This window comes from Pelmatolapia mariae, linkage group LG16_19, assembly GCF_036321145.2.
Source record: "Pelmatolapia mariae isolate MD_Pm_ZW linkage group LG16_19, Pm_UMD_F_2, whole genome shotgun sequence".
NCBI lineage: Eukaryota > Metazoa > Chordata > Actinopteri > Cichliformes > Cichlidae > Pelmatolapia > Pelmatolapia mariae.
The window spans coordinates 40,506,863-40,528,592 of record NC_086241.1 but is presented as its reverse complement, the minus strand read 5'-3'; the positions used below and the strand labels follow the sequence as shown (position 1 = coordinate 40,528,592).

Sequence of the window (21,730 nt, the reverse complement as noted above, 5' to 3'; positions counted from 1 at the left end):
CCCTGGAACACCACCAAGCCATTGGTTCAGATATGTGGATGACACCTGGGTGAAAATCAAATCTCAGGACGTACTACACTTCACAGATCACATTAACTTGGTGGACCGATACATCAAATTCACCAGGGAGGATATGAAAAGTGGCAGGTTAGCCTTCTTAGACTGTGAGATTTCCATCAGTAATGGGGGACATCTAAAACTCATGTGTACAGTAAACCTACACATACGGGTCAGTATCTAAGGTTTGACTCTCATCATCCACTGGAGCACAAACTGGGTGTCATCAGGACGCTACAACACAGAGCGAACACCATCCCCACTGACACAGCGGCCAGGGAGGCAGAAGAACATCACATCAAGAAGGCCCTGAGTAAATGTGGTTATCCCAGCTGGACTTTTGTCAAAGCTGGAAAGGCACCTAAAGAAAGCTCCAGCCGATCCAGGAGAGAAGGACAACTGCTGCCTAAGAGAAAACCTGTAGTGATCCCATATGTGTCAGGAGTATCGGAGCAGTTGAGACGCATTTTTTCTAAACACCGGGTCTCTGTGGCTTTCAAACCCCAAAACACGCTGCGCCAAAAATCGGTCCACCCCAAGGATCGGGTCCCCCGACACAAACAGAGTAACATAGTGTACGCTGTTAAGTGCCAGGAGGATTGCCAGGATTTATACATCGGGGAAACCAAACAACCTCTGGCAAAGCGGATGGCACAACACAGAAGAGCCACCTCGTCAGGCCAGGACTCTGCAGTCTATTTACACCTACAGGCCAGTGGACACTCTTTCAAGGATGAGGATGTACACATCCTGGACAGGGAGGAACGCTGGTTTGAGCGCCGAGTCAAGGAGGCCATTTACGTGAAAAGGGAAAGACCATCTCTGAATCGAGGAGGGGGCCTAAGGGTACATCTGTCACCATCTTACAATGCTGTGATTGCAGCCATTCCCCAACTCTGTGAATGGTACTCATGGCCATTGATCAGTGGTCTTTGATCAGTGGGTTTTGGTCAGTGGTTGTTGATCAATGGTCATGAGAATTTGCATAATTAAGATTAAGGAACTGACCTCCCAGCCCGTTGTTCCTTCAGTGGGCTGGTTTCAGTCATTATGCAAATGTACTGTTTATAAGATTGGGGAAACCTGCAGTCAGCTGAGACTGAAGAAGTCACTTGGATCAGTGACAAAACGTTTCTCCCACAAAACGCTACGTCCAGATGAACAGATTCAACTTTTGGAGATAAAGACTGATACACAGTGGCTGTGGTGCTTATGCTCAGTGTTGGTGTAGCAGAAATTAATTAACATTTAAGATGATGATACTTGGATTCATTAACTGAATTACCTACTCTCTAGTATAACAATGGTATAAACACTGTTTACTGTTTAGCTGTGGAGGCAAAGTCACCCTCTACAATATTAGCAACAGAAAACTGTTATTTTTTTTAATTCTCTTTCTCTGTATGTGTGCTACACAACAGATTAAAGCTTGCATGAGAATTAGAATTTATATTAGAATAATATTTGTATTCTCATGTGCTAATATTGTTTTATATTAATATAGCACAAAGTTCACTTACTAAAAGAAGAATTGTCCTTCAAGGAACTACTTTTTACTTTCTTACTTTGACTACATTTCAGAGCCTGTACTCACTTTTACTTGAGTAAAGAAGTTTGATCAGTACCTTTTACTGGAGTATTTTCTAACACGGGTATTTGTACTTCTACTTAAGTAAACAAAGTCTGTACTTTTGCAATCTGTGCTCCTCTCATTATAAATAGAGAACGGGTGGAATCTGTCTCCACCTTCAGGTTTCTGGGCACCCATATCTCCAGAGAGCTTAGGTGGACCCACAAACACCATCACCCTGGTAAAGAAGACCCAGCAGTGGCTGCACTTCCTCCGTGTCCTGAGGAGGAGTAACCTGGACCAGAAGCTGCTGCTGGCTTTCTATGGCTCCTCAGTGGAGAGAGCGTGCTCTCCTCCTAGGGTGCCTGGATGTTTGCTACGCAGGAGCCACAACTGAGAACAGGAAGGCTGCACAGAGGGTCAATAACACAGCCCAAAAAATCATTGGCGGCCCTCTGCCACCCCTGGAGGCCATCGCCAGCTCCTCTCGTCTCAACCAGCACCATCACAGGCGACCCTCACACCCCGCCCACCACCTGTTTGATCTGCTGGACTCCGGTCGGCGCCTCAGGTCAATCAGGTCCCACAGCTCCAGACTCACTAACAGCTTCTTCCTCTGGGCCATTTGGGCTGTTACCAAACACTATCCCCCCACTCACCTCACCAATCTGAGTCCTAATGATCTGAGTTACCCTCATCACTCAGGCCGCTCACATAAGGACTTTATCAGAACAAACCTTTTTGTTGCATTACTTCCAAGCAGTTTCCAACTTTTTCTCTAATGTGTGCCTCACATATCCCTCTTGATTGTAAAGATGTCTCCTGATTGCTATTTATATTTTATTCCAGCACAGTTGGTGTGGGGCACCCACTATTTCACTGTAAATGTACAATAAAAGGGCTATTCTATTCTATTCTATTCTACGGATTATTCTAATCTATATTAATGCAAGTAAGAAAATTGCATTTCCTGATGAACTGGTCCTTAAACTAAAAGGTTCACTTACCCACAGAATACTCGAACTACATTGTTGTTAACCTTCTTGTCAAACAAGTAGCGTCTGAAGTCTTCCAGGGCATCTTTGATGGCGATAATTATGAGAACCACCAGCAGAGGAATCATAGTAATTTCCTTCTGAAAGGCTTCAACCACTGGCACCCAGTTTAGCAATGTCAAGAACAGGAAATAAAGGTTTGCAGCCCTACAGAGAGAGGAGCAGAGGGGCAAATTAGTACATGGAAGTCACAAAATATAGTCACTGCAGCAGTGAAGCCAAATGAGTGGTGACCAGTTATGATGGATGTGGTGTACTGGATAACCTGTATGGATCTTCTGTTAATCCAGTTTACATATCAATTCAGTTCAGTTTAATTCAATTTTATTTATATAGCACCAACAACAGCTGACTCAATTTAATCCACAAAGACTAAATTAAAAAGTTGTGTAATAGACAAAACATATCACACAGCTAACAAAGAAGGGGTGAGCCTCTCAGAAGTTCAACATTATCTAAATCTCAAATTGTAAAGAATTTAAATTCATCCTCTGTAGTAACTAAAATTATTAAAGTCAGGAAATCACAGAAATGAAAAGTACAGTGCTGATAAGCAAAAATCATTTTCAGGTTTTTAAGCAGCCCTGAATTAAAATAAGACATGATTCATAGCAAGACTCCGAACACTTCTTATAACCACTGTCAGTGAAGACAGTCTAAGGTAAAACCTGTAAAAACAACCCTGACAAATCCATTTCTGAAATTCATCTTTGGATACTACATTTTCGGAGCTATAGAGAAGCCCAGCATATGTAATTGTATAGAGAGGCATTAGTGAGCATGACATGGATAATGGGTGAAAAGGGTATTGCTACACTAAGAGCTTTGTATGGTTTTATTTAACTGAAAACTGGTCAAGTGAGTTTACACAAATGATAACTCTGAACATATATTTTGCATTCTCCTTCTCTTATATCTCATTACAGCAGCACTAAAAAGAAATCTAGCAGTATGGAGTTGCACATTGCCTGACTTTCAGCTGAATACTAAAATAAGTGAGGTGAATAACAACAATACAGTGCTTAATTGTTAAGGAGATAAAACCCCAACAATCAGACAACCACCTATGAGCAAGCAATTGGCAACAGGAAGGAACCTCTGGCAGAAACAGGTTGAGCTAGGGGCACCATCAGCCAAGACTACTTGGGGATGATGGAAGGTAGATGGGACAAAAGACATAATGTAGAAGAGAACCAGAGATTACTAATAACTAATAATTAAATTCATGTAGTGATGTATAAAAAAGCATGAAAAGGTGTGAATGAAGAACAAACACCTAGTGCATTATGGGAAGCCCCCGGCTGCCTAGCCTTAGGCCTATTCCTGTATATATAGTGGGCAAAATCAGTTTTGGACGTGCTATTGACATGAGATTTTTACCAGATGTCGGTATAAAAACCCATCCAACCAATGAAAGGAAATCAAATCAGGATGTCCATTAATTATCTGTAATAATGAGAAATAACACAGAGAAAAAGTATTGAACACGCTGTCTGAAATTCATTTAATACTTTATACAAACGCTTCTGTCGGTGATGACAGCATCAAGACACTTCCTGTATGGAGAAACTAGTTGCATGCCCACCGTCCCACACAAACAGTCTTGAAATCATGAAGGTTCTGTGGACCCCGTCCGTAAACTCTGAGCATTAGTGCTTTCAATAGATTTTCAGTTGGATTCAGGCCAGCTGATTGGTTGGGCCGTTCTAGCAGTTTTATTTCCTCTCTCTAAACCAACTGAGAGTTTCCTTGCCTTATTTTGGAATCATTGTCTTGCTGAAACATCCGCCTTCATTTCATCTTCATCATCCTATTGGATGGCAGCAGATTGATATCAAGAATGTCTTGATGTTTTTCCATTCATCTTTCCTTCAGCTACATAAAGCATGTCAGTGCCATGTGCTGAAAATGAGCCCGATGATGTTCCTACCTCCAAACGTCACTGTTGCTATGGTTATTCGGGGGTGATATGCAGTGCCTTTTGACCTCCAAATATGGTGCATTTTTATGAGTTCAGCTTCGGTCTCATCTTACCAGACTATATTTTCCAAGTATTTCACAGGCTTGAGTAAATGTTGTTCAGCAAACTTTAAATGCTCCTCAACTTTCTTTTTCTTCACCAATGGAATCTTGTGTGGTGAGCTTGCATACAGGCTCCAATAAATAATGCAGTCAAGTGCATTATTTATTGTTTTCTTTGAAACAACTGTACCTGCTGATTCCAGGTCTTTCTGTAACTCTGCACAAGTGGTCCTTGGCTCTTGGACAACTCTTCTAATAATTCTCTTCACTCCTCTGTCTGAAATGTTGCATGTAGCAGCTGGTCGTAGTCAGTTTATGGTGAAATCTTTCTTTCCACTTCTGGATCATAGAGCCAACAGTGTTCACTGGAACCTTCAGTAGTTTAGAAATTATTCGGTGACCAGTGCCATCAGTGTGTTTTGCCACAATAAGGTTGTGAAAGTCTCGAGAGAGCTCAGTGGATTTAGCCATCATGAGATGTTTCTTGTATGAATTCTTTCTATAGGCCAAGTGGTAGGACTGCTTTCTAATTACTGAGATTTCAGCAGGTGTCAGGACCTTGTATGCCTTTTTGCACCTTCAGGTCAGTCAGAGTCAGAGAGACTTTATTTATCCCCAAGTGGCAATTAAGATACAACAGAGCAGCATGATGCTGAAGAACGCAAAACCAATCAGCTGACTGCCCGGTCGACCGCACGAGCAGCGACCCAGAACCGAACAATGGAAAATGCACAACATGAGGAAAGACGAGGAGAAAAAAAGAACTCCCCCCAGACTGAGCTCCAACAGGGAGATCAGTTTGAGAACAGAAAAAAAACACCTCAGCACATGAATCATCACATCTCACAACATAGAAGACATAAGCTTCGAAGGCGTTTGGAGGGGGTGGGGGGGGTGAGTGTAGGTCTGTGTCAGTGTACGTGTGTGTGTGTGTGTGTGTTCGGTGTTCAGCTGAGAGAAAGTGTCCCTTTACTCGGTAAGGCAAAAATCAACAATCTTCGGTTGACGCGGGTGGCCTTGAAGGAGGGGGGAGAGAAGCACAACAACAGTCTTATTATCTAAGGGAGAATTTTCTTATTCTTGTCAGCTTTTGCTTTGTACTGAACGAAACGGCTCATATATATATATATATATATATATATATATATATATATATATATATATATATATATATATATATATATATATATATATATATATATATATTTATTTATACACACACATATACATATACACATACACATACACATCTATATCTATATATATATATCTATATATAAACACCCATCTCGCCCCTGCGGGCGGTTTATCCTTCAAGCTCGGGTCCTCTACCAGAGGCCTGGGAGCTTGAGGGTCCTGCGCAGTATCTTAGCTGTTCCCAGGACTGCGCTCTTCTGGACAGAGATCTCCGATGTTGTTCCCGGGATCTGCTGGAGCCACTCGCCTAGCTTGGGAGTCACCGCACCTAGTGCTCCGATTACCAAGGGGACCACCGTTACCTTCACCCTCCACATCCTCTCGAGCTCTTCTCTGAGCCCTTGGTATTTCTCCAGCTTCTCGTGTTCCTTCTTACTGATGTTGCTGTCATTCGGAACCGCTACATCGATCACTACGGCCGTCTTCTCCTGTTTGTCTACCACCACTATGTCCTTTTGGTTAGCCACCACCATTTTGTCCGTCTGTATCTGGAAGTCCCACAGGATCTTAGCTCGGTCATTCTCCATCACCCTTGGGGGCATCTCCCATTTTGACCTCGGGACTTCCAGGTTATACTCGGCACAGATGTTCCTGTACACTATGCCGGCCACTTGGTTATGGCGCTCCATGTATGCCCTGCATGCTAGCATCTTGCACCCTGCTGTTATGTGCTGGATTGTCTCAGGGGCATCTTTACACAGCCTGCACCTGGGGTCTTGCCTGGTGTGATAGACCCCAGCCTCTATGGATCTTGTACTCAGAGCTTGTTCTTGTGCTGCCATGATTAGTGCCTCTGTGCTGTCTTTCAGTCCAGCTTTGTCCAGCCACTGGTAGGATTTCTGGATATCAGCCACCTCCTCTATCTGCCGGTGGTACATACCGTGCAGGGGCCTGTCCTTCCATGATGGTTCCTCGCCTTCCTCCTCTTTCTTGGGTTTCTGCTGCCTGAGGTATTCACTGAGCACACTGTCAGTTGGGGCCATCTTCGTGATGTATTCGTGGATGTTTCTTGTCTCATCCTGGACTGTGGTGCTGACACTCACCAGTCCCCGGCCCCCTTCCTTCCGCTTAGCGTACAGCCTCAGGGTGCTGGACTTGGGGTGAAACCCTCCATGCATGGTCAGGAGCTTTCTTGTCTTTATGTCAGTGGCTTCTATCTCCTCCTTTGGCCAGCCTATTACCCCAGCAGGGTACCTGATCACGGGCAGGGCGTAGGTGTTGATAGCCCGGATCTTGTTCTTACCGTTCAGCTGACTCCTCAGGACTTGCCTGACCCTCTGCAGGTACTTGGTGGTTGCAGCTTTCCTAGCGGCCTCTTCATGGTTCCCATTTGCCTGCGGGATCCCCAGGTACTTGTAACTGTCCTCTATGTCTGCAATGTTGCCTTATGGTAGTTCAATCCCCTCAGTTCTGACTACCTTCCCTCTCTTTGTTACCATCCGACTACACTTCTCCAGCCTGAACAACATCCCAATGTCATTGCTGTATAGCCTGGTAGTGTGTATCAGTGAATCGATGTCTCGTTCACTCTTGGCATACAGCTTGATGTCATCCATGTACAGGAGGTGGCTGACAACTGCTCCGTTCCGTAGTCGGTATCCGTAGCCAGTCTTGTTAATGATCTCACTGAGGGGGTTCAGGCCTATGCAGAACAGCAGTGGGGACAGAGCATCTCCTTGGTAGATCCCGCACTTGATGGTGACTTGTGCTATGGGCTTGGAGTTGGCCTCTAGTGTTGTACGCCACATCCCCATTGAGTTCCTGATGAAGGCTCTTAGGGTCCTGTTGATCTTGTACAATTCTAGGCATTCCAGTATCCAGCTGTGGGGCACTGAGTCATAGGCCTTCTTGTAATCAATCCAGGCTGTGCACAGGTTGGTCAGTCTGGTCTTGCAGTCTCGGCTGACTGTTCTGTCTACCAGTAGCTGGTGTTTTGCGCCTCTGGTATTCTTGCCAATCCCTTTCTGTGCCCCGCTCATGTATTGACCCATGTGCCTGTTCATCTTAGCCGATATGATGCCTGACAGGAGCTTCCATGTAGTACAGAGGCAGGTTATTGGTCGGTAGTTGGAGGGGACCGGTCCCTTCTTTGGGTCCTTGGGGGTCAGGACCGTCCGACCTTCGGTTAGCCATTCTGGGAGTCTCTCGTTAACTAGCAGCTGGTTCATTTGTGCTGCCAGACGCTCGTGGAGTGCAGTCAGCTTCTTCTGCCAGTAGGCGTGAACCATGTCGGGCCCTGGTGCTGTCCAACTCTTCATACTGGAGACCCTTTCTTGGATATCTGCCACTGTGATGGTTACTGGACCCTGTTCAGGGAGGTCGCTATGGTCTGCCCTCAGATCCACTAGCCACTGAGCATTGCCATTATGGGTTGCGTCCTTCTCCCGTATGCTCTTCCAGTATTGCTCCGTCTCCAGCCTTGGTGGTGCTGTTCTCTTATTGTTCCCTTGCCACTGAGAGTACACCTTTGCTGGTTCTGTGGAGAACAGCTGGTTATTTTCCTGCCTTCTATCTCTTTGGTGTACCTCCCCAAGCGGCTGGCCAAGGCTGTGAGTCTTTGCTTGGCAGTTTCCAAGGCCTCAGGTATGGACAGCTTGCTGTATTTCTTATGCACCTTCTTTGTCGCGCCTTTCTGCAACTCCGTTAGTTGGCTGACCTCCCTCCGTGCTACTTTGATCTTACCCTCTAGCCTCCTTCTCCATGGAGGGTACTGCCCCTTGTGGCTGTTCAACTTGTAGCCAAGCATCTCACTGATCACTGCTGCCGTATTGTAGATCAGCTTGTTAGTGTCGGTAATCGTGGTTGTAGGTATCATCCGTAGTGCTGCATTAACATCATCTAGCAGACCTTCTGAGGGTACTTCACGTAATCTTGGTAACCGGCTACGGGGGATCCAGGTTTCAAGCTTGACCATGATCCTATCTTTCAGGATATATATACATATATATATATATATTAGGGGTGCAACGATACACAAAATTCACGGTTCGGTTCGATACTTTAGTGTCACGGTTCGATATTTTTTCAATACAAAAAAAATGTTCATGCTTTTTTAATTTGTCATTTATTAAAATTATAAATATATATTTTAACTCAAAAGTACAGTTTTTAAATTTAATGTTGCTGAAATGACAAAGTAATAAAAAAATTAATATCTGATGGAGAAATCCCTCATCTTTGGAAAAGAGAGTTTATTACAGAGAAATGGCTCTTTCCAAAATAAAAGCTATACTATACGCTTCTTCTGGGGTATATTTTCAGCAGCATATTAAACATATCAGGTCCCCATAAGGAGAATCATGTGCTAACGGCTGTCTAAATGACGCGGGTAAAGTTTGTAGCATGCGTGCTTGTTGTTTTTGTCTGCTTCCACTTGTCTTTGCACTAGGATGATGTCGGAGTAAATGTGCAGTCATATTCGTTATGTTCCCACTAGTGCTGTCAGCGTTAATCTGAAATGACATTAACGCCACAACACGGCAAATCTCCGTTAACGAGCTACCGCGGATCGCCCCGTGCGTGGGGCTGGACCGTGTCAACACGTTAACGAGCAAACTGCGCTAACGCAGTAGTTCCCACCCATGTAATTGAGCATTGCGTGGCACATCCGACATACTGTTTTACTTTTGTCCATGATGCGCTTACCTTCAGGGTCATACTTCACATGAAGACCAAAATAGTTCCAAAGGCCAGATCTGAATGAGGGTGGGGAAGGTTCAATTTGCCATGCTGCAATGAGCTAAGCTTCTGTCTTGCTAGCTTGCGCTGCGCTCAGTGGATCTGCGCTCGACAGTGCAGCCTAGGCGGAGTAGTCGAACGCAGATCCACAGCATCGTCAGAAGAAAAGTTGATAAAATAAATTAAAAATTTTGTATTGTTTGATACACATGCGTACCGAACCGAAAGCACTGTATCGAATGGTTCAATATCGATACGAGTATCGTTGCACCCCTAATATATGTATATATATATATATATATATATATATACATACACACACACACACACACACATATATATATACACATATATATATATATATATATATATATATATATATACATACATACATACATACATACATACACACAGATGAAGAGAGAGAGAGAGAGAACTAGAGGAGAAGAGAGAGTTTCAGGTTTACTCCTGATGATCCTGTCTCCATTTTGGCCTTTACCTTCCATATCAGGAAGTGGTCATAATGTTACGGCTGATATTTACATATAAATGAGAATTCAGGAGTGTTGCCTATATACCTGATGAAGGCTGGAAGAACTGAAATGTTGAAATTTATCTAATATGCCAGCAAAAGCAAGGTGATATATAGGAGTTCTTAAAAAAGTGACCAAGCCATTACAATGGGAACTAATGAGCATCCATGGAAACACATTCCAAAAAGTAGAATACTGCATTCTTGAAAATGTTAGAAGCTATGTAAAGTATATAGTAAGTGGGCAAAAGTGTCGCGGTTTGCTCATGCCATAAAAAAAGTGACATTTTTAGAAATTTTCTTAGTTTGTGGAGTTCATGCACAGTTGAGAATTACTTCAGTGGCAATTACTTGAAAACCTTTGGTTAAGACCAGCTCTCAATAATAGGTTTGAAAAACAAAATAACTGTCAGGTCTGACCTGTGAAACTGCTCAAACAGATTCATGGGAATGAAAGTCAGCAAGGTGTATTTGGTAGTGGAGATTGCATTGCTTTTGTAGTTTCTGGATACACGCTCATAATCCTGTTGGTGAAGCCCATTGCGGGGAAATACCGTTCTCTGCTTCCCACAGACCCTCCCCCGAGGGCTGTGGGTGTTCAGCAAGCTGCTGTTGGGCAGCCCATCGGAGTACCAACCCCGCCTTGAGTCTCCAGCTAGCAGCTGCCGACAGCGATGCTGCACCCAGCGCAGCCGCTCCATCTATGCAGCAGATGTGCTAGGTAGGCTGTGAGGGTACCAAGGCCAGGCTTTTTTTGGCCTTTGGCTTCTGTGTGCTTCACGATGATCTTTTACAAAGTCACCATCCTAGAAGGAGAAACGACAAAATTACTATTTTACAGATTAGAGTTAAATGTCAATCAATCGCCTATGTAATATTCTTGATATTTATATTGAACTACTTGTATATATATTACAAAATATAAGAAATAGCTCTAAACTTTGTAATATATTGTATTGTTTAATTTGTTTAGTGTGTTACTGTTGTTGTCTTGGAGCAACTGTAACCCACATCATTTCCTTAGAGATTATTAAAGTATTCTGATTCTGATCAAATCCAGATTTTGTGGGTGTAACGTAACACAGAGTGCTGTGACTGTGTGAGTTTTTACTGATAGTTAATCCTGCTTTAATCAAATCAGGAATCTAATCAAGACTCAGTATAACTGAATAAGAATATAATTGTTAGAATTTAATAATTCTGATGTTTAAACCTTTCAAACCAGTGTGTGTGTGTGTGTGTGTAAACAAACTGTCTTTGTGTGAGGAAAGTGGAGCAGGCAAAAAGACAAAGAAATAGAAAGATTTTAGGTTTCTTATGCATGATAACCAGAAGAAGTCATTTTTGAGTGTATTGTGTTGATAAATACAGACGTTCACATATTGACTGAGTAAAAAGACAAAGTACACAGATGATAAAGGAAAACTGTATTTCTTATCAATGGGGTAAAAGTAGAGCTGGGCGATATAAGATTTTTTCATATCACGATATGTTTTTTTCATTTCAGGTGATAACGATATATATCACGATATAAGCCAAATAACTATATTTGTAAGATTTAAATGTGCCGTTGCTCACAAGTAAAATGTGAAATAATTAGCAGCTTGTTTTAATTTAAATATTTATTTCCCATAATAAGTTCAACAGGGTAGATGTACTTAAGGAACATGAAACTTCAGTTTCAGATAAATAAAGGCAAATATTGCAAACTACACAAAACGCAGCTGCTAAAGCGTTTAAGTTTCAAAATAGAACAAACAAAACAGACTACTAAATTGTCAATTCCACTTAGAAACAAAATTTTAATTCTAAAAATAAATCTTAGTTCGTTTTACAGAAGAAAAGACAAAACTGACTAACTTTTGTCAACATCAAATAAACTGAGAACTAAAAGGAAATTCTCAATCTCTCCTTGTTGTATAGCTTAGCTTTTCAAACAGTTTTAACAGTTACTTTAGTCTGACAAAAGCCGAATGACGAATTAGCGCTTTCAGTCAGAGATGCACCGGTTTATTGTATTTCCAGACTTGCTTTCGGCACAATTTACAGTGCGCGCTACTCTGTTTTTTGTCAGACTTGAAATAGCCGAAATACCTTCACACTACGGAACTTCTATGGCCCTTCCCTTCAACAATCTCTCCGGCATTGGAACCATCATTGTTTTTTTCTTCGGTAACCTTCGCTCACGCTCTCGGTTGATTTTTCTCTAGTCGGCAAACTCATTTCCTTCATTACCCGGGCGGCCCGGCTGCAAAAACAAATACACATGTGCGCCTTGGCATTTGTGCTGTACGTGACGTGATGCTGCGGCTGTGATTGGTTAGGCTCTGCGCTACTTAATTTGGATTGGCTGTTCTTTTTTTTCTTTTTTTTAAGAGGACAAGAGAGATGAGGCCTATCGCAATAGTTAAATTTTTCTATCGAGAAAAAGTTATTTCGCAATACATATCGTTATCATTTTATCGCCCAGCTCTAGGTAAAAGCATGATGCCAATGATGTGACACTATGAGAATCCTGCCATTAAAGAAGTTCCCCTCATGTTTCATGATGATACAATGTCAGTTTGGAAATACACGGAAAATCTGAGCATCTACGAGGAAGCCTGACATGCTAGTAGCACATCTGAATGGCAGATTTATTGCCAACAGCGGAGGATCTCAGTTCCCCATTTGCTGTATAAAAAAGTATGAAAAATTAAATAACACTTTTGAGTGGAATGACTGGCACATCTACACTCTGTATCTGAATGTAAAGCCAGAAGCATTCCTCCTTACAACAGCAAAATGATACAAAACGAATAAAACAAGCTGAAGGAGGGTTCGAAATGACAGCGAAAAATGAAAAAACAAACAAACAAATATGCAATATTATAATTTTTTTCTTACTTTTTTCTTTTTTTTTGGTTCAGCCAATTCAGGAAAACACTGAAAGAGTTGTTGAGACAATGTACAGCAAGATGATGCGCAAGCTACTCCAGAGGTTAACTGTACGAGCGACTTTGGCTGATTGTAAGTGAAGAAGCCGGGCTGCCACCAGCAGCAGAACGCCTGCTGCCCCGACACATGAAGAAGCAAATATCCAAAGAAAATGTGTGTTTTGCTTATTTACTTATTAATGCATTTGAAATACATTGAAATATTTTTATTCCTTTTCTAAGTGGACTCAAAAGCACGCTTTTAGTTGCACATTATTGTTTCAACATTTATCACAGATTGTTAGTTCTTATAAGCAGGAGGTCAGACAGGCCTTAATGTGTTTGAGACATGTTTCCAGTTCAGTCAGTGTGTGTCACCTGGCTTCATAGATAGACAAAGCTGGGTGTCATCTGCATAGCAATGAAAATGTGTGCTATGCGTTTGAATGATATTGCCTAACGGGAGCATGTATAATGTACATTATTAGGAATTAGGCCTAGCGCAGCACCCTCTATAATTAAACTTAGTGTCTGGAGGAGACTCCTCCTTTACATGAACAAACTGGATTAGATATTAGCTATCTGTTAGCCAGATATGATTCAAACACATTAGCAAATGACCTTTAATACCTACAGCATGCTCTGATCTCTGTAATAAAATATGATGGTCAACAGTAATAAATGCTGTACTGAGGTCTACCAAGATAAGCATAGAGATGTCCACTGTTCTTGCCCATAAGATCATATTAACATTCACTAATGCTTTTTGTACTCTAATGAGTTCTAAAACCTCTGCAGATAATCATTAAGCTGTTTTATAATTACTCTTTCAAGAATTTTATTGGGCCAAGGCTGCTGGGTAAAGTTATGGCTTATTAAGCGAATGGTCTGTGGTATGTTGCCCATTAATAGATATAAATTGGTCATATTTAAGATTGAAGGATTAATTAATGGTAGAACTTCTTTGAGCAGTTTTGTAGGAATGGGGTCTGAAATACACGTTGATGGTTTGGAGAAAGTTAATTACTGAAGTTAACTGGATGATCCGGGCATGTTAAGGATTATTGTGAATTATTATTATTAATCCTTGTGTCATCCTTAAATTCTGCATCCTTTCCACACCTTCCTGGAGAAAAATGTACACACACAAAATCTACCATAAAATCCTCATATAGCAATATTTTTTCTACAAACACTCACACACAGACACACACATCCTCTCTCAATCCATTTATCTGTTTCTCTCAAACACACACATATTCAAAGCCCATCAAATTTGTTCATACTTCACAGGTTCTGTTTTTGAAGTTATCAGTGTTGTTGTGGTTTGCACAATAAATGTTTCCAAATCACTCTCGGGGCTCCCTGGTGGTCACACGGCTCCGTAATATAACTGGCAAAAATACAAGAATGTCATACATTGGCCCACCAGGGGAAATGGTTGAAACTGGTGGAACACAGTAAAAATGTCAAATATCACCACTTTTCTTTGACATGAAACCCTGACGTGACAGAATGCATGGTTTTATACTGAATAGACGTGAATGGAGTATTTTTGTCCAGAAACGTGTGGAGCGCGCTAGATAAAAAAAAAAATAGTAATGCAACCAAATTAATTGTGTTGCTCATCTTTGACATGTCCAAGACTCTAGTCACCACCAATACCCCATCACCAAACTATTTATTATATGAAAATATTTCGGATTTTGTGAGTTTTTTCAATAAAATACTAACAATTCAAATGCTTAAACTGGCATTTAAATGGTTACAGTCCTGAAAATGATTTAATGTTTGATCACTTTGAAAAGCGCTCAGTTTAATTGATTTGTTGTCTGAGGATTTTATGGCACATTTTGCTCGTGTACATTGTTGTACACGCCAAATGAAAAACAAAAGGCCGGTGAGGGACTGAAGGCACACATGTTATTATTACTCTCACCTCGTAACTTTCACTGTAACTGTAACTCATTTTAACCCTACACTGTAACCTTCTACGTAACCTGACGTGCACCTCCCCAATGTAGCTACACGTCGGGTCACAGTACACAAAAATGACTTTAATGGCGTGGAAGGTTGCGGTGTACGGAGCAGTTTCCGGTTACGGAGTTAGGACGTCGATTTCCCGCAGAAGTCTAAATCAAGCTTCAGCTTACAATGGTGTGCACGCCCTGGTGCTAACCATACAGCGGTTTTTCTACACTACTTCTGCAAAAAATAACTGACCCGTTTGCAGCCTTTCCAGAACATGAGTTGTGGTAATTGTTTTAAACAAATGACCCTAATGACCATCTGTTTTACGACTATTAACCTTTACACCACAGATTAATTAAGTCCCCATTTAAGTAATTACAGCACATCAAATAGAAAACTAACGTTTACTGCACAGCACCGTTAAGCCACGCCTGTTTGCACAACTTAGAAGTGAAAGAGACTGTAAAGACTTTAAACGACTCCATAGTCGAAGTTGTGGAAACAGCTTTAAGGGGACGCTACCACAATCAGCTGTACACTCAAGCTGTGTTAAGCGATCACACAGAGGTATCGATACTCGGCCAACTACAAAAGAAAGTGTCTCCGTCCAGCAACTTAAGAGGCCTACAGTCGTTCGTTGCTTATATTGTTGCTACTAATGAATGGACAAAGTCCCCGAGTGCGTTCACGCCTCTATCTGAAAAACAGACATTTTTCTCCAGCAGTTATCGACAGAAAACACGTACCTGCTGTTTATTTCCTCACGCCGCCCAATTTTAAGTTACTAACAGCAGTAAATGCAGCCTGTAGATTCGGTCACATCGTCGACAGACAGTACCGAGAAACAAAGCAGGATGTGAGAAATAGTCGCTCAGCTACGAAACCTTTCGCTCTACAGTGGAGTGTCGTCCAACCGAATTCCCAATGCAAAGGCACAAATGTCATATTGTCTTCAATGGCAGGAGCATATTAGTAGCTTTAACTGAAATAGTCTGCGAACCATCTTTAATCTATGAACCAGGGGGTGTGCTTTTTTCATCCAAATGATCTGACGGAAGTACTGTGGGAATTCACGTTTGCAGCTATCCCCTGAAAATGTTTCCACATTTTCAGCAGTCGTACATTATTAGGCTGTCATCAGTGTGACACTTTTACTCTTGATATATATCCGCATAAAACATTTCTCCTGGATTTTCTGTCTATTAACTATTTGCTTGAACTCTTTGGAGGCGATTGCGATGTTTGGGTTTATTTTTCCCGAAGCGTTCTGAACGCAACAATGTAAGTCACGTGACTGACATCAGCTGATCAGTAGCGCTGATGGCGGAACTAACTGAAAACATGGTGGTTTTACTGAGTGCATTAGCTAACAAGGACTGCCGAAAAGTAAGTCGTGAAACGTGATTTAGTTTTCTAAATGTCTACCGGAGCCACGGGCGATTGTACCTCGATAAATACTAAGATATGTAACTCAGTGTTTTATATTTCTTTATGAGAGCTCCGATATTTCAGCGAAGGCATTTGTTTAGCAGCCCATCCATTGCCCACATATTTCTTCTGAATGTTCTTGCTACATAGTGTTATCTGAATGAGCATCTATACCTCTAGCACCATACTAATAATGGGACGGCTGCAGCTTAGGAATTAGAGACGGGTGTCGTGACAAGGTAGGTATCCCCGACAGAATTTGGTCCCCCTCCGTCGGGAGCACGCGCCGGGCTGTCCAAATGACGGGCAAACAGTGTCCCTCATTCTTGAGTTTCTGTTCACAAACACTTCTTATAATGACTAACTACTCCTGAAATTTTGAAGGTTTTAGCTCTTTATACAGTAAAGTTACAGGAGGATGCAAATAATTATCAGCTGAAATATGTTTTCCGATAACACGTGAACACAATAAATGTGTTATTTTCAGTTGTAACCCACAAACTTAACGGTAACGCAACGACACTCATCTTTCACTGTTTCACTAACGTAAAACTTCCACAGCTAGCTGGTTGGAATGGAGGCGGAGTCAACTGCGTCCGCGCTCCCTGTCCAGCGCGCGCTCCCGACGCCGGGGAAACAGCCTACCTTGGCACGACATCTGTCATATACTGATCAAAGGGTTGGTCGTAGGAAACACTTAAAGCACAGGAAAAAAAATGTGTTTGTATAAAGAGCGCTTTGAGTAGTGATGGGTCAGATAATACAGAAGTGTTGGTGCGTGTATCAAGCACAAAGAGGGAAAGCCCTTATCGGTGGGTGGATTGCTGGAAGAAAAGTCACATGACTGATGTAGCTGGTGATAAGGTGTCAAATTATATTTATGGGGAAGTGCAACTTTCGGCTCATTTGCATTCGTGCTGAGAGGAACAGAGGAGACTCTTTGGTGCTGTTTTATGTTTTTCGCTCGTCATCACCAGAGGTGACAAAAGTACAAACTTTCTTTACTTCAGTAGAAGTGCAGATACCTGGGTGAACAAACACTCCAGTAACACCTAAAGTACCAGAACAACGTTTTTACTTTAAAGTAAAAGTGAAAAAGTGCAGGCTCAAAGTAAGAAAGTACAAAGTAATAATATTATTATTATTATTATATAAGGGTTGGCAATATAGCCACAAAATCATATCACAATATTTCAAAGAAATTTGCAATAATGATATGTCTGAATATAAAAAAATAAAACACATTGGTGATTGCAGCTTACAGATGGCAGTGTTTATTAGTGCAAAGAAAATGAAGGGCATTTCCATCCTTTTACTTACTGTGACTGATGACACACTACCAAAGAGGAAAACAGAAAGCCCTAAGAGGATAGGATTAGGTTAGGGATAGGGTGAAACCGAGGCAGATGATCTCCTGCGGCAACCCCTAAAGGGAAGCAGTCAAAAGAACAACACAATAATGTCAAATGTGTATAAATGAAATTAATAGGCCTAGTAGAATGTTTCATGTGTTGCACTACCAAGTGCCAAACTAGGATCCTCACAGTATTTCCTTGTGTTTAGCTGTGCCACAGGGTGGTGGATAGTCTGTGTGGGCGGGAGCCTCCTCACAGGGGGGATTACAGCGCCACCTGGAGCCTGCAGGAGTGGCTGCAGCTGCTGGACTCGCTGACAGCTCTGTTCCGTTTGGCAGTGGTCAACAACATCTCTGATGAAGTGGTGAGAAAGTGAAACAGGTTTAAAGAGGTTGGAAAGGATATGAACTGGAGTGCGTGGTTTCTGGTGCTGGGACATTTTCTGAGTACACAGGGACTGAACAAACTAACCACAGTTTGGTGCATGCAGTCCATTGGTCATTCACTCAGCATTGCCATCCATCCAAAGGCATTTGTGATCAAAGTTGCTGCTAAAAAACATGATGAATGACCAGGTGGGAATAGCAGGTGTGGGAGTGAGCTGTAGTCAGGAAGTAGAGAAGGTTGGTGATTGGCTGCTTCAGTCTACGTGCTAAAGTATCCTTGGGGAAGGTACTGAACCCCAAGTTGCTCTCTCCGATGCAGTCACTGGATCAAAAGCGAGAAAGGTGAATATGTGAATGAAGCATGTTGTATAAAGCATTGTAAGAGCTCATGTAGGTGAGACAAGCACTATGTCAGAACTTATCTATTTTAAACAGCTGATTCTGTTCAGGTTTTACAAATGTTACATGGAATGAGTCAGCTTTTATGAAACTGAGACTCTAAATGTTTGGTTTCAACCATCAGCATGACCCTAGTTTAATATAGGAAGAAATTGTCTTTACTTTTAATAATAGTTACAGTTCAGCTCGATGTATGGTGAGTGGGGTTCTTTTAGGTGAGATTTTCAGGTCTTCTCTGGCCGATTGTGTGCAGGTGCTGTCCCAGTTGTCAGATGTGAGCAGCAGCCAAGCTGAGGTTGTGTTGAGTGTGCTCAGAGCAAGGGAAGAGGAGATCCGCTGCACCCTGCTGGACAGAACCAACTCCATCTCCTCTGCTACTCTGCAGGACTTTGATTGGCAACTTAAGGTGACTCGTTATTTTTCAGTATGCAGTGGAGATATCATCTGAATTTCAGGAGCGGGACCACTCCTCCTTCACGCCCCCTTCGGCCTCAGGCTATAAAAGCCCCCCTTCTCCAATACCTGCTGTTCTCATTTTCATGCCCCCCCCCCCATTTTTCCCTCTCTTCTCCTCTCTTCCTTTCCTTCATTCATTTCTCGTTAGTACATGGGGATCTGCCCGGCCCGAGAGCCGTCGCCAGTCCCCTTCGAGGCCTTCCCCAAACCACAGCACCAGTCACACTTCCTCACCCCTCATCGCCCATCATTACCCTGGATGTGGTGCCAGCTAGTGAAACTGACTTACTTTTTACTGTAGATATCGTTCTAATTTAAATATCACATTGTAGCTTAACATTCAAAACTGAATGAAAAGAAGCAAAAGCATCTGAATATTTACAGTTGTGGATCTCGACCTGGCACTCCCAGTACAGGAATGTCTGGAATCAGCTCTCTGTTTAAAAAGTCTGATTCCTGTGAGTACTACGCAGTAGAGAAGGAGGAGACTCGTCCAGCTTTAACTGCTTCTCAGTCTAAAATATAAAACATGTTTTGAGTAATTTCACACTTTTTTGATTACTACATATTTCCATATGTGTTCATTCATAGTTTTGATGCCTTCAGTGAGAATCTACAATGTAAATAGTCATGAAAATAAAGGCAAACCATTAAATGAGAAGGTGTGTCCGAACATGTTACTGGTAGTGTAGTCATGGATTTCTGTAGTAGTTATTGTTAGTGCTGTGTACCAACACTACCTCTATAAAACCCAAGTGACGGCCTTAACTACACTGAGAATGGCAGAGGCTCTAAAACTTAACGTGTTTCAAACCGCGTCTAGTTACTGAATGTCAAACCCAGCCTCATGAACCGGGTCGTCTAGAATCTGAAATATTACGTTTCAAATAAATTAGCTAAATAATATTTTTCTCTTTATTTTGTAGTTTTGACATCTTAGTTTTGATTGAGTAGGTGTGTCCAAACTTTAGTAGTTTTGCTTTGTGGTTTTTGATCATATAGAAATCAGAACAAGTTTTTTTTCCCACAGAGGTGGTTATCACTATTTCAAATGATAATATGAAATTTTAACCTTTCTAGATAGTTGTTCATGTTCATGACTACCACCATATAAAACTTTACTGATAAGGGATTATATGGATAATTTTATGCAATCACAAATTCAGGCAAGCAAAAATAATTCTAAACAAATATTAGACAGAGCACAGTGGCCTGTCAATCTGTCACAACACTGGGATCATTTATAGCTCATGTTTCATTCGTGTTTGTAGAAGGCAATTTTTATCCCACTGATTGGTCAAAGACAGCCGCATGAGTCAGTGAGCTGAATTCTTAATATTTTCGTTCATTCTGGTAGCATTGGTTTGACAAAGATCATACTCATTGTCAGATTTCCTTGTAAGCACAGACATTTCATCTCTTCTATGTTGTTTTTCTCGTCTATTCCTTCAGTTAGCTCTGTCCAGTGATAAGATATCATCTCTCCACACGCCTCTGCTCAGTCTCAGTCTAGATGTGCGAGAAAATGGAGTCCTCCGGCCTGTCACTTTGGAGATGAACAGAGATGAGCTAGGCATGCTCATCAGTTCATTAGAGTCTGCTAATAAGGTAAAACGAATTAAATGCATTAGAGATATATACACACTACTATATACACTTTTCTTAGGAGTGCATATAGTAGTATAGCCCTTTGCAGCATCTATTTAAACATATGCAAGTATCTTGGGTGTGAAATTATTTCCAAAGTTATTGTGCAAACAGTAAATATTTGCACTTCCATTCGTCCATCCATTTCCTTAACTGCTTCAAATTCAGTGTCACGAGAGGGCTAGAGCCTCACATAGCTCACAAGGCCAGATACATCCTCGACATGTGGTCAGTTTGTGTTCACATTCACATCTACTGCCAGTTTAGCATCATTTGTTTAGCTAACACGCATGTCTTTGGCCTGAGGGACAAACCAAGAAGAACGCACCCAGGCACAGGGAAAACAAAGTCGACACAAAGTCCCCAACCCAGTCGTAATGATTTAATGGTCTTCATGTCTTGCAGGTAGTGTTGCAGCTGAAATGATGGAAAAATTGTGGATTACTAATCTCCTTGAAGACCACAGAGCATCCAGAGGAGGAATATTATGTTCCTCAAGTGTGTGAAAGAGGAGCTCCCATATTTTGGACAGGGTCCAGTAGGTTCCAGCCATAATGATGTGATGAATGTTCCGTCATGTACTGGAGCAGTTGGATACCTACACTTTGTTTTGTTTTTTTACACCATGTTCAATAAATGTTTATTTTGCTTTTTGTACTGTTAAATTAATTGTTTATTGATTTTAACAGCAGTATTAACTGACATGTAAATCCAAAGTACCAAAAAGAGATAAACTAGTTTTCCCTTCAAGAGGGAAATTTTCACTTTTATGTGTATTTTACAGTCTGTTTAATTTCATTTTACATTATTGAAATTGGCACTCCCATATTCACACATTATTAATCTACATTTGGTAATCTAAAATGTAACAAAAGTGAAAATACATTTTAAGAAATGTTTTACATCAAAACTACCTGCTGAAGTTCACACCAAGCTCCGTAATGGGAGGGAAGGTGATTTAAGTGACTTTCAGTGTGTCATGGTTGCTGGTGCCAAATGGTCTAAATATTTCAGAAACTGGGATTTCTTTCAGGTTTACAGAGAATCACCAAAGTAAAGAAA

General features: G+C 41.6%; 2 protein-coding genes across 3 annotated transcripts in view; one reads left to right on the top strand and one right to left on the bottom strand.

The window, feature by feature from the left end:
* Positions 1-16,013, bottom strand: part of atp10d (ATPase phospholipid transporting 10D) — a 50,092-nt gene extending 34,079 nt beyond the window's left edge. For both annotated transcript variants that reach the window (XM_063499664.1, XM_063499665.1), the window contains exons 1-3: positions 15,744-16,013; positions 10,532-10,917; positions 2,635-2,829 (exon numbers count right to left, since the gene is read on the bottom strand). In XM_063499664.1, coding sequence (XP_063355734.1) covers positions 2,635-2,829; positions 10,532-10,812 — 476 coding nt within the window. In that variant the 5' untranslated portion in view covers positions 10,813-10,917; positions 15,744-16,013. The remainder of the gene's footprint in view (positions 1-2,634; positions 2,830-10,531; positions 10,918-15,743) is intronic.
* Positions 16,014-16,287: 274 nt separating this feature from the next.
* On the top strand, positions 16,288-21,322 carry commd8 (COMM domain containing 8). The gene is made up of 5 exons (XM_063498794.1): positions 16,288-16,383; positions 17,989-18,144; positions 18,819-18,971; positions 20,474-20,629; positions 21,074-21,322. The coding sequence occupies exons 1-5, from the start codon at positions 16,318-16,320 to the stop codon at positions 21,092-21,094; spliced, it is 552 nt and encodes a 183-aa protein (XP_063354864.1). The 5' UTR covers positions 16,288-16,317; the 3' UTR covers positions 21,095-21,322.
* The last annotated feature ends 408 nt before the right edge of the window (positions 21,323-21,730 follow it).

Excerpts from the sequence above, each read along its gene's own strand:
- commd8 (XM_063498794.1), top strand. The coding sequence starts at position 16,318 with ATGGCGGAACTAACTGAAAACATGGTGGTTTTACTGAGTGCATTAGCT. Across the intron at positions 18,145-18,818 it reads ACAACATCTCTGATGAAGTG|GTGCTGTCCCAGTTGTCAGA; the intron begins GTGAGAAAGTGA and ends GATTGTGTGCAG. Across the intron at positions 20,630-21,073 it reads CATTAGAGTCTGCTAATAAG|GTAGTGTTGCAGCTGAAATG; the intron begins GTAAAACGAATT and ends CATGTCTTGCAG.